General features: G+C 30.1%; 1 protein-coding gene across 2 annotated transcripts; it reads left to right on the plus strand.

Annotated features, from left to right (window-relative positions):
• Positions 1-2,954: 2,954 nt before the first annotated feature.
• Positions 2,955-12,691, plus strand: LOC112679793 (failed axon connections). Of its 2 annotated transcripts, none has more exons than XM_025549714.1 (7): positions 2,955-3,064; positions 3,403-3,848; positions 11,414-11,616; positions 11,696-11,831; positions 11,900-12,037; positions 12,097-12,384; positions 12,531-12,691. In XM_025549714.1, the coding sequence occupies exons 2-7, from the start codon at positions 3,528-3,530 to the stop codon at positions 12,573-12,575; spliced, it is 1,131 nt and encodes a 376-aa protein (XP_025405499.1). In that variant the 5' UTR covers positions 2,955-3,064; positions 3,403-3,527; the 3' UTR covers positions 12,576-12,691. The 2 variants fall into 2 exon arrangements, with proteins under 2 accessions (XP_025405499.1, XP_025405507.1); XM_025549722.1 differs by lacking the exon at positions 2,955-3,064 and adding an exon at positions 3,071-3,197.
• The last annotated feature ends 462 nt before the right edge of the window (positions 12,692-13,153 follow it).

Here is a 13,153-nt window from a genome sequence, read left to right on the forward strand (position 1 = left end):
AACTATTGATTTTAATGATTGTAAAACACTTTTAACATTTTTAATGATTGTTTTTTGTTTATAGGTTATATAATAAGGCAATTTAATTAAATTTTATTTGGAAATTTGTTATTGAAATTAGGGTAGAAATCAAATAAATGAGTTTATGTCGATAGTTTATTATTACAAACAACCATACTTTAAAATATTTTGATAAGTATTACCATAGGTTATCTGAAATTTATATTAAAAATATTATGAAAGGTTTTTTCATTTAGGTTTTTATAAACACTTTTTATAAACGCCAGTTTTTATAAACACTTCTCATTATAATTAAACCTTCTCGATCACCTTTGAGAATTATTGTATTATTATTTTTACTATAGGTAGTATTATGTAAGCTTAAAAGTAATAATTAAATTACCATGCAATACAAATTTAGACTTGAATAAAACGGAAATAATAATCTCCAACTTCGGTGCTAGGTATTTAAGTTTCATTATGTTTTTAAATTTATCATTTATAATTAAGTACTGTTAGTTATTTTATTTTAATCTAAGTAAATATCTAACTAATAAATCTAAATAATTTGTTATTAGTAAAAAAAAAATTAAATCGATTATACAGAAATATTTTTATTTATATTTTAATATTTTATCCAACTGTTGATGATAATCAGTTACTGAATAATCATATATATATAGATAGCTGTAAATGAAATAAAGATCCATGAACAGTCAGATGAATTGATGTTACGAGTATGTTTATTGAACCCACCAATATATTATATAACAAATTCTATTCAGTACTATTAGAATATTATGATTGTAAAAAATGTCCAATTATTAAAAACAATTACTATAAAAATTATTCTTGTGATTTATGTACGATTGAAAGTCAACAACCACTAAACAATTTCGAGTATTTACGCATGCGAGATCTTCACATTGTATAATATATACACGAGACCATGCAACTTAGTAAAATAATGATTTTAGTTTTTATCCATTTTATTTTATAGTGAGTAGGTACTGTAGATTATATTTTCACCGAGTTTTTACAGAATAAAAAAAAGTTGTATATAGCTACTTAATAATTGTTTAAAGCTAACTATAGCTGAAAACTTTCATCTGATGTTCTATAATGTCAATTATAATATTTTATTCGTTTTTATATCAGTCATCCGTTCGGAGTGGAATAGCACAAAAGACAGCATAATATGCATTTATAACTGTACTCTGTAGTTGCATGCCTATTCGACAGTTAACCATTTCTATTCAGTTACAATTTCCACATTTTTTATTATCCCAACCGTCTTCACTAACTTCAATTACACTATTCTCCTTCATCAATTATTAATTCTTTCCCGTCCGTTGTTCGTCCTACATTATCTCATGCCCCAATTCCATTCGTCAGTAAAGAAATCTTTTTTTCATTTAGTCCCTTGCACCCCAAAACTTACAAGTTCCCGCGTCTTATCAAACATAACATTAAACAGTATAAATACACTGTCTGTGTAGAGAATACAATATTATATCCTTTCGTATAGTTCTCGAAATCGTTTAATCATCATGGTCTACTCTTTTCGGTTGTAATTTATTTAAGGTTAATACTTGAGAGAATAATGTGAGTATAAAATACATGGCGCTTAAAAATATACACAGGCTAAATGGAAATTTAACGGCTCTCCCTAACTTCAGTCTGATTTTAAACATTTAATCCGATTATAAATTCGTATATAAAATAGTCTAAATAAGTTTAAATAAGTGAATAGTCTGTTCAGTTATCAGCTCCACCGTTCAAATATAATTTAAATTTAGTATGTGGTTTTACGCCATTACAATTAATTATATAACATTTTCGAAGTCCGATTTTATACTCGATGTGTATTGAAATGTATGATAGATTTACAGTGAGAAATATTCACAAAATCTATCACACTCAATAACCAATCTATACCACTCATATTATTACACTATTAATCTTCAATAATTTTTCATTACGTATGGGCCATGAAAATAATTGAATTTCATTAGATACTATAATTTTAAGTGCGTCGAGCATATAATGTAACTGATATTTAAACCGTGGCCGAGAATTGAGAAACATTCGTGCTGTTTACTAAACATCCGCATTCGAATTCTTCTGAAAAATGCTGTAGTTGAATAATAAAGTAATCACTGTTAAATAATATTATTTTAGAACGAGGAAAGGTGTTTAACGTCCATATCTATCAACGTTTATATTTCGGCGACCGCGCCTTTATACAAACAGTGCACTGACATTTGAACACGGAAATTAATTTTTTCCCGTATACTCGTTCGGGTGGCTACTTATATGCATTCGAGCCAACAAGTGTCAAAGGTTGTCTGTCGTTTTCATTCGTTTTTTACCCTCTCACCGCAGCAGCGGCGAACCACTTATTCGGCAAGAATAATAATAATAATAATAATAATGATGTTATTTACGACGTCACCGAGTGAGCCGAGTATATTTGTATAAATAATAATAACGGTGTTTGTGAAAAGGGTCGGGGGCGCGACGGAAAGCCGTGAGAAAACACATGCGTCGCCGTCTCATTGTTGTCGCAACTCGCCAAGACGTGGAAAAAAAATCACGTCTGCCGCCGTCGCGCCCGTACGCGGAGTCGACGAGAACGCGTGTGCGTCGTCGTCTGGTCGACGCGTTTGGACGCGAAAAAATCCGAACGGAAAACGATCGCGATCGAAACACAAAAGCCCAACGCTGGGCCGCCATCGGCCGGTTAATCGTTCGGGGCGGCCAAATAAATGAAAATAATAAAAATAATAATAATAGTAATAATAATATATCCCTGCGACGAAACTGTACTGGTGGCGGTGGCTGGCCGGTGCTGCCGTTGCGGAGACGAAGGCGATGGACAGGGCGTGGCGGCGTGGCAGCGGCGGTGGTCGAACGTTAGTCAAGGATGGTGCGCAGTGCGCATGCGCGCCGGGTTAGCGTCACTCTTGACCAACGCGATACCCGGCTGCACCAACGCTCTACCCGTGCTCTGGCCGCCGCCGCTCGTCATTCGTGCATTCGAAGTCGCGTCCTTTTCCTGCCGGTACGTGGTTACGAATTTTTTCGTTATTTAAAGTATTCTCTGTTAATGCTTTTTTTTGTTCTTCCACAATAATTTTTCTACATTGCTTGCTGTCATTTAGCCAACATTTTCGAGCACTCCTCGTGAAAGACCCGTGCGTTTTAACGACCATTTCTCATTTTAAATGCTCATTTTATTTCGTTCACACGTATTTTAGCTTGCGTTTGTTGTTTGCTGCTTGTATGTGTGTTTGCGTGTCTTTGTACGCGTGTATGCTTGTGTTGAGCTGCTATCGCCGGTCACCGTTAATTATAATTTTTGAATAAAGTGGTTATTTTTTTTATTTTTATTCTGCATAGAGTTACTGTTGCCACTACATATCGTATAGACAGTAGTGCGTGTACACCACCGCCACCCCAGCAGAAGACGACGCACAACGCATCCGACGTCTACGATAACAGCGATTTTGAAATCAACCGGAAACATGACGACGGCGACTACGGAAGAGACGAAAAACGTTCCACAGGACGTTAAAGAACCGGTAAAAGACGCAGCGGACACTGCAGTTGAGACCAATAACAAACAGGAAAACGACAAGAAGCCCGCGGCAGAGAAAGAGGAAAAGGAAGCGGCGCCGGCTGCCCCGGTTGAACCACCACAACCAAAGTTCTCTGTGAAAAAACAGAGTTTCGAAAAGGACGTTGTCTACCTGTATCAGTTTTCACGCACGCCCGTTATTCCGTCTATGTCCCCGTATTGCCTCAAAGTGGAGACATGGCTCAGACTGGCTGGACTTAAATACGAGGTGAGTGCCGTATTATTTATGATGTGATTCCTTTAAATGATCTGCTCATTAATTCATATATGAACCCCTTTGCCTAACCCATAACATTTTAAATCATAACTAAGTTTTGGATCCATCCGTTACATTTATTATTTGTATTTTCAGTCGACTATTTTTGATATATTTATTATATTGTTACAATATGATTATTGATTTCCAATCTACTTGTCAATTTTTGATTTCTAAGTAATGACTAGACACAATTCACTGTACTGTTTAGCGCATTTGTTGTTCACCAACTATTATGGTTTTTATTTGATATTTTTGACAATGACTTGGACAGAGTTCCTTTTTATATACCATGTTAAATCTTTAAACAACTTATGGTGAAATGTTATTTATTACTTAATTTTATATCTAAAACTGAATTTTATTTTTTGTTTGAGTCTCAGATAAATAACATTCAATTTTGTTTTATCATGATAAAATTACTACTTAAAACATGATGATTTGAATGCACGTACATTAAGTTAAATACCAGTTAATTGATAAATATTACTTAAAAGTTTAATCATTCTGTGTTATCTTCATAGTAATACTTATTACTTTAAATAATTTTTATTGGAAAATTATGAAATTTAATTCATAACTAGTTTTATGCAGAATTACTGTTAAAACATTTAATTATTTGGTGTCTATTTAAGTGTTTGAGAAATTATAAAACCCAACATTATTATTATACTATGAGAACTTGGTATTGTTCTTACTGAATTTCAATGTTTTCTGCTTCTCTAATTACTACAAAGATAACATAAATTATTATTTATATGAATGAAAACAACAGTAATTATTATTTTGTTACCTAACTGTTTTTATGTTTTATTATTTGAAATATTTGTAGGTTTCAAATTTTCAACCAATGTTATTCTATTTTGGCTTAATTATATTTTATTAACTTAATATTATTGGATGAACATGTTTAAATGTTGGTTTTTCATTAAAAATGTCTTCTAACATTTTAATGATGCCAAAACTATTAAAAATTATAATCAGTATTAAAATACAAATTGGTGATTTTGATGTTTTTTTCTTCAAGTGAATTTATGCAGTTAATTTAAAATTCACTGAAGACATACATTTTATCAGTTATTCAGGTTTAATATTTTAATTGTTTGGAAGTAGTTATATCCTGTATATAAAAGAAATGTTATAATTAGTTTTGCTAATCTTAAAAAATAGTTTATTTACTCTTTATTTTTATAGTTCCATATACTTTTCATATTTTGTTATCAAAGCCCCTACTAATTTTTTAATCTATTTTAATTATTTGTTATCTAAAATGTCAAATTTTAGCATAATAATACTTATAAATCATAGTAATCTTTGTAAAAGATTTTGGTAGAACTAATTAAATATGTACTAGATAAAAACAAGAAAATTGTAATTGCCAAGAAATTGGACTATAACCTTTGAATATTAAAACTGATGGCCTAAGAGAGTCAGCCATTTTGACACATTTCATGAATCTAATACACTTACAGTATGGTTAAAAAAAATTAAGATCAAAATTGATTAAAAAAAAATTAAGTTATTAATTATATTAAATAGGTAGTAATTTTTAACATTGAAGTAATAATCAAGTATATTAAATTAGTATATTGACTTCAAATCCATATATATTTTCAACAATAAAATGTATTAAGACTAAAGTCTATTTAAATAGAATGTTTACATTATAATATGTATTTTATTGTATTTACTATTGCCTATTAATTAAATTAATATATTTATGTTTTTTTTTAGTCTTATCTGAACTACTATATATTTTTTTAAATAATCTTTCCCTCCTTTGTAACTAATTATCATTATTTTATTTTATAATATTTATTTATATATGCTTTTACATTTTGGAATTAGAAAATTCTAAAAAATTGTAGATATTGCAACTTATGACTAATGAAATTGTATTATTTTCTTTCTAATAATATGCATTCTAATTTCTTTTCAAATTGTGTTTCAATTTTTTTAAATTAAGATAGTAAAATATAATGTAATTTTAATGGTTTTAAAGTTTTTAAGTTTTATGTGAAATCGTATCTTTTAAAACAATTTATGTTTATAACGCGAATCTATCATCAATGTTGCCATTATATGACTAAAACTAGGTTTATTGCAAATAATTTCTTGATGGTATCTAAAATTGACTTTTTAATTGGACAACTTCCTGCTTGCATGTATTTAAATACTTATAATATTTTAATCAACCATGAGATATAAAGTCGTAAAATGGTTTATATATCTTAAATAATTCAACAAGAACTCATGAGAACAATATAATATTAATTTTCCACGTGTGCTCACAGTTGCACGTGTTTTTTCTTCCCAAGAAATGAGTTATCGTGTGTACCATGAGTGTTATCTCATGGTTCTTTATATTTTTATTCTGCTGACTATTATTATCAAAAAAAATTATTATTGTTAGGTATTCAAAATTGAAAGAAGCGTGTGTCACAACATTAAATAAAAAAAAATATATAATTGTTTTCATTACATTTATTTTTTATAGACAACTCTAATATTTTACTTATTGACTGATGTTGATATTTTAATCTTTTTAACTTTCTAGTTTTATAATGTAATGTTTAAAATTTTAGTTAACGAAATTCGACTACTTTTAAGCTTTTGATCTTTATTATTCATTTTCAATAATGAATCATTATCTCTAGCAATTTGAACTTGTTGATATATTTGAACACTATACAAATTCGACCAATATTATATTTTATTTGGTTCTAACATTAATGCTTGGTGGTTTTTACGTTGAAAAAGACGTTTAATCTGTGCATCATATTTCCTTGTATTTTTGACTTCAGTGTCTTGAACGCAGATAGTTGAAATTTAATGCCCGATAAAACCTGTTTGCCATATTGTATTTGATATCGATTTGTAATAAAAGCAATAACTGAAAATAAATACGATGGTAAGTAATAATGAACGTATCGTTTTCGGAAATTAATTTCATTACCAAACTTTTGAAATAGTTATGTAATATACGATAACACTATTATCGGTAAGAGAGTATAGTCGCATGTACAAAACGCTGGCAATAAGTGTTTTATATTTTACTTTAATGAAAATATTTGTTGCAATTTTTCCTATTTTATAAAGAATATTTAGCAGGTATACATAAATATATATTTATTATGTATTACACGCTTTCACTGTAACTGAAACGTTTTAACAAGTAGAAATCCGGTGAAATCATTACGGCGTGTTACTACAATACGCATTTTCCTTAGAGAAGAATCCCATTTGTGGAGATGTGAGAAAGGAACGGGAAATTGAATTTTATATCTATGACTGTGTTAATAAACATCATCGTCATTGTATCCTTCGAGAAATCCCAGATAACTCTATTATTATTTTTTTCGTTTTAGACTAATCGTCATTACTTTGTCCCCTGTTATCGATGAAATTAAACGCTCCATAAGTGTATTAATTTAAAATATTACACGTTATATGTACGTATATAATATATTTACATAATGCACAACATTTCTTATCGATGTAAACAACCTTATACCAATAATTCATGCCCCACCTATCTACGCGCTTTAGTGGCACATCATTGCATCAGAAGGAAACAAATTAAATTTATTAAATTATTATCATAACAATTTTTTTTTACGTTAAAATTATGAGTGTAATAGAAATAGTTCATGTATGTAATAATATATAAGATGTATTACGTATTATACAGGGTGTTCGATGTTTATTCGATAACGGCTTATTTTTTTCACCAGTTCATATTTCGATTGATATGTTCCTACATCCATAGGACGACGATAACCAGCAATCCAGGTGCACGCTGTTATATTTTTCTCAAGGCTCATTCTCCATGTTTTTAGTATTATTCTTGACGCGTTCACTTACACTCATATAGCAGCGCATTGCTGCACAATAGTGCATTGTGTGTATATATCGTTTACACAATCGGATAGCGTCTCGAAGATATTTTACGCATTATCGAAATGTACTTAGCGTTATTATTATTATAAATATAAGAGTGGTGCAATAATTCTGCATTAAAGCCCTGTGCACACGACTGATTACATTTCATCGCGCGTGTGCATTTCATCGGTGATGTATGAAACATGTTAGTCGACTGGTACGAATTCGTAGCGACGACGCCTATTTCTGCACAAAGACCTTTCTTAGATATTCAATATTAATTTTGGTATTAAAATATTTTTTTTATCCTTTTTAAAAAAAAATTTGGAAAATACACATCATTTACTTCTAGGAGGTAGAATTTCGGATTTTTCTCGGTAGTGTCAGCATTTGAATTCTTAACTAATACAATTTTTTCATAATTTTGAGCCACTCGACTACGATAGAAATGAACAGAACATTCTAAGTGTTCGGTAATGTTTTGAAATTAAATTTTCGGTAATAAAAAAAAAAAAAAATGATTATTTCATAATATAAATTTTACTACACATGCATCAATATTTTCTGTTATGTAATTTTGAAGGTGTGCTGCTATGTTTTATAATTTTTTCTTTTAACTCATCAACCTTAATATTTAATCAATTTTCGTTTTGAAGTATTTTAATGGAAATTTTGTATTTAAAAAAAGTTAACGTATATCAACGTACTTAAAGATTGTCAGTTAGACGTTGATAACGTATTTTAAATTATATTCTCGAATATATGTGCCTTTATACACCTTCATCTTAATTGATTACCCTCCTTCTTTCAAAGTTTTTTTATAATATAATATATTACAATATTATAATAGTAGTGCATTTTTATTTCTACACATTACGATTTGCGTCACCGTTTTGTATCGTATGTACATATGTTTATAGTACCGAATGAGTCACACTACACGAACGCCCCCACTCGTGTTGAATGACCAGTGATTATGACATAATTTCGCCGCATGTCACCCCCTTAAATAATCAAAAGGACTCGTGTCACTTGAGTTTTTTATAGTTACACGACTATTTTCTGTACGGACCTGACAATAATTATATTAGATGTTTATTGGTGTACCTACTGTGCACACATGCATGAGTGCGACTATCGTCGAGACATATCAATTTGGGTTCACTTTGCTCACATCCTTATTAAAAAGAATTATAAACGGCTATCTTTTGCTACTACCGACAAAAATTAATGGTATTCGTCGTGTGTCGATTTTAACAATCGTAATAATATCGTATACAATTTCAAATATATTGTATTATTATTACTATTACGATCTGCTCACGTTTATTGTAAGTGTATATATGTGAGCAGTGAGCTTACACCAGGAAGCTAGTGAGAAGAAGTACCCGATGACTGTACGACGCGTCATTAATCGTCAATAATGATTATATTATTCCGCACCTTATTCCCTCCTAGTACTTCCTCTAACGGCTCTCAGACTTTTAACACTCATCGTATTATACTCAACGCGCCGTATATGCGTTTTATTATAATCATTGATCAATTAAATAATTTCTTTAATATAATATTTCTCCCCATTATTAAAAAAAAAATCATCTTAGATCGTGTAGCACTAACTGGCTTTTGTTTGACACAACTCGATGGGAAATGTTTCACAGTAGTTGTACTTGTTGGGCTATTAATATCGTTACCAATTTTATCCAAATGTCGATATTCAATCATATTTTTTTTATTCTTAAGTCCGCCTTAGCGACATTTTTCTGGCACACCATACGTTAGTATATATTCTTATAATTGTTATTCTGGAAAATGCGTTCATTTTAAACGCCTTTTCTGTAGATTTCCATCAATAGAAGCATGTTAAAGAAATATTATGACGAGAGAGGGGCTTTATATTATACGGGTGTCCATGCGAGGCCTGTGGAATGTGCGTCGTTCTATTGTACGAGATGATACTTGTGTATTGCTCCCACCATTCCGGAATGTTGACCTCATTATAACACGATCATAATTATTTTAATAATGTATATATAGATTCGAAGACGGCGTGCGTTTATAAATAATTTGAACTCTATTGAATAATCATCGAGTCTAAAGTCCAAATAGATTGCCGGAAACGCACACGCTTGCTAATGCCAGCTTGGTGATTATTTTCCCCTCTCCACATCGTCAAAGTGATTGCGCGCTCATGTGATTGAATTAGTAAATACATTCCACAGATAACGTGGGTGTATCGCTAATTCTCGTCTCGCTTTGCTTTTTGATTCTGACCGGGATTACTTTAAGTGTTAAAAAATGGCGTAATATTAGACGGAGAAACAAAAAAAATTGTCATACCATTACTGTTTTATGTTGAATTAAAAAAAAATTAAAAATTAAAATTAAAAAAATTAAAAATATATTCCTAACTAAGGTTCTGCTGAGCAAGGGCTGGCGTAAATGCCTGTGAGTATCGTGTGTGTGTGTGTTAATGGTGAAGAGATCAATAACACAGTTGTCGCCGTCTGAACCATAAACTCCTCCCCAGCCGCCCTACCCTGCGCCGACGCCGTTGCTATGACGACCGCCTGTGGTATCTCTCAGCTTGGAAGTTCAATAAACCCGGCAGTGGCATATAAGGGATTTTCTCGTACTATTGCATGTAGTTCTCGGGCGTCGCTCCCTTTGTATGACATAATTATGCAACAGGGTGTATTTTATTTTTGAAATTCAGCAGTTGCTGCTATTGTTGTCCAAAACTACATTTAATAATTAAACCTCAAACAGAGCAATTAAAAAAATGTATAAAACCATTTTTTTATTCCGACTATATGAGAAAACTGGTCATTTTCATAACATGAAGGGGGAGATAGACAAAGTTATTGATTTCTTACTTTTTTTTCACAATTAAACTTTCATTTAATTATAAATATTCAAAATACTTTTGCCATATTTTATAATGATAAAAATGGTGTGTTATGTTCCTAACTAATGAAAGATATTTGTCGGTGTTGCTGAATAAAAAATTAAAAAAGCTTTATCTATTGAGTATGAAAAATAATGTTAACTTGCATGCATATTAATACATCAAATTCGAGTTATGATACTTGTCGAAAGTGGTTATTTCTAGTGAGAGATTCATACGTCATTAGTCGTTTTGTACAGAACGCTAGTTGTTCATGTATATTTGGTCACTTGGTTAGTCGTTTGTTATTTCGTCATGGTCCGTTGCTACTGAATAAAACGCGGTTCTTTGGGTTCTTAACTTCAATTTAGAATTATAGAAAATTCCTATTTTTTTTTATTTGCCTCATGTGCATCCAATAATACTTTTGTTATTACTTAAATAATCACGTCTGGTTGTTGTCCCAAATAAACTCTTTCTTGGTAGTAAAAATCTTCATTCTAATAGTTATCAATACTTTTCTCTACAAATATAATAAATATTAGTTTTAACTGTTCTAAAAATGATTTATAATATACTTAAAAAACTTATTAGAAATTATATTAGAAATGACGTGCATTTATGTCAATAAAATGTAAATAAATTAATGTACACAGCCTGTTAAACTAACACAAATATTATAACCATTATTATATTATGTTCATGTTTTATTAGTTGCTAATTTTTTATATTTTTTTTTAATATTTAGAATGTTGACCATAAAATGAAGCATCGTTCCAAAAAAGGACAATTGCCTTTTATTGAATTGAATGGTGAAGAAATTGCTGATAGTACTCTAATTATTAAAGAACTTAGCCAAAAATTCGGCAAAGACATCGATGCTGCATTAACTCAAGATCAACGTAACATATCACATGCTATGATCTCAATGATTGAGAATAAGCTCGTTTGGTATGTCTCATTATGATATGTTATTTTTATGTTCTTATTATTTATTATTATGTGATTATGTTATTTTTATATTTTTTAGGGTAATAATGTGGTGGAAGACAAAAACTCCTGAAAATGTAATCAAAGGATACAAAGTGAATTTGCAACATGCACTTGGTACATGGGTTCCAAATGGTATTCTTAATTTCTTCTTCAAGTACACTTATAGCCGAAGAGTAAATATTCTAAAATTTCTATGGTAATAATTAAATGTTCTATGTAAATTAAAGTTTTGTTTTCATAGGGATTAAAAAAAGTTAAAGCTCAAGGAATCGGAGTTCACAAGCCTGATGAGATTTTGGAATTTGGACAAAATGATCTTAAAGTTTTGTCCGATGTATTAGGCGATAAATTATACTTCTTTGGAAATGAACCCACAACTGTAATTAATATATTTAATTAACATAATGCATTTTTATAATTTATTTATTTATTTTTTAGTTGGATGTTGTTGCTTTTGCAAACTTGGCACAGTTGTACTTCTTAGACAAAGAAGTTGAATGCCAATTACGAGATTATTTAGTGGACAATTTTGAAAATTTAATACAGCACACAAACCGCATTAAAGAAAGGTGTTTCCCTGACTGGGATGATATGTGTAAGAATCTAGACTTAAACAGTCATTTGCCAAAACCCCCACCAGTTGAAGATAAGCCTAAAGAAGATGGAGACAAGAAGGCCACTGAGAACAAAACTAATGAAAAAGAAGTCAAGGAGCCTGAAGAGAAAGTGAGTAAAAACTATTTTCATTAGCCTATATTATAATTTTTTATTTAGTATTTATAATATCAATATATATTATATTATAAAATATTGTTGCTTAATTTGCATGTGATTATAATACTATAACATTATACATTCAATATATTTTGTAGGGTGATGGAAAGAAGGAAGGAGAGAAAGAACCAGAAGACAAGTGAGCGATATTTGTGCTGGTTATAACGAAACAGTCTCATCACCATCATTTTAAATTAAGCGATTTCACCAACACTTTCGACCCACCATTATACTATTGACTAAAAAAAAAAAAATCATACAATATATTATATTTATAAGTTACGTAAATGTTATGTATAACTTACATAATTAATAACCATGATTCCAATTTTTTTTTTATAAACTTTGATTTTTTTGTATTTGTGAACCAGAAATTATATATACTTGCATTGTAAAACAAATTTGTTTGATAAAATTTGACTCCCATCAAAACAATAATAATTATAATAAAAATGTTTTGAAAATATAAAAAATTAAATTATATACAATTTATTACTGGGAGACAAAAGTTAAAGAAGCTCAGGTATTAATGCATAACTCATAAGTATAATAATTATAGTGAATTATCCATTTTATTTAAGTGTTAAGAATGTGTTTGTTTGGGCCTACGCTTTAATTGAAATGGGGACCAGACAAATCGGACCTCGGTTAAAAATTCCGCTTAGCTATACATATATGACATTTTATTATTATTTTTTTAATTAAAGAAAATCCATTATTT

This window comes from Sipha flava, unplaced genomic scaffold (assembly GCF_003268045.1).
Source record: "Sipha flava isolate LNK unplaced genomic scaffold, YSA_version1 100_pilon_pilon, whole genome shotgun sequence".
Taxonomy (NCBI): Eukaryota; Metazoa; Arthropoda; class Insecta; order Hemiptera; family Aphididae; genus Sipha; species Sipha flava.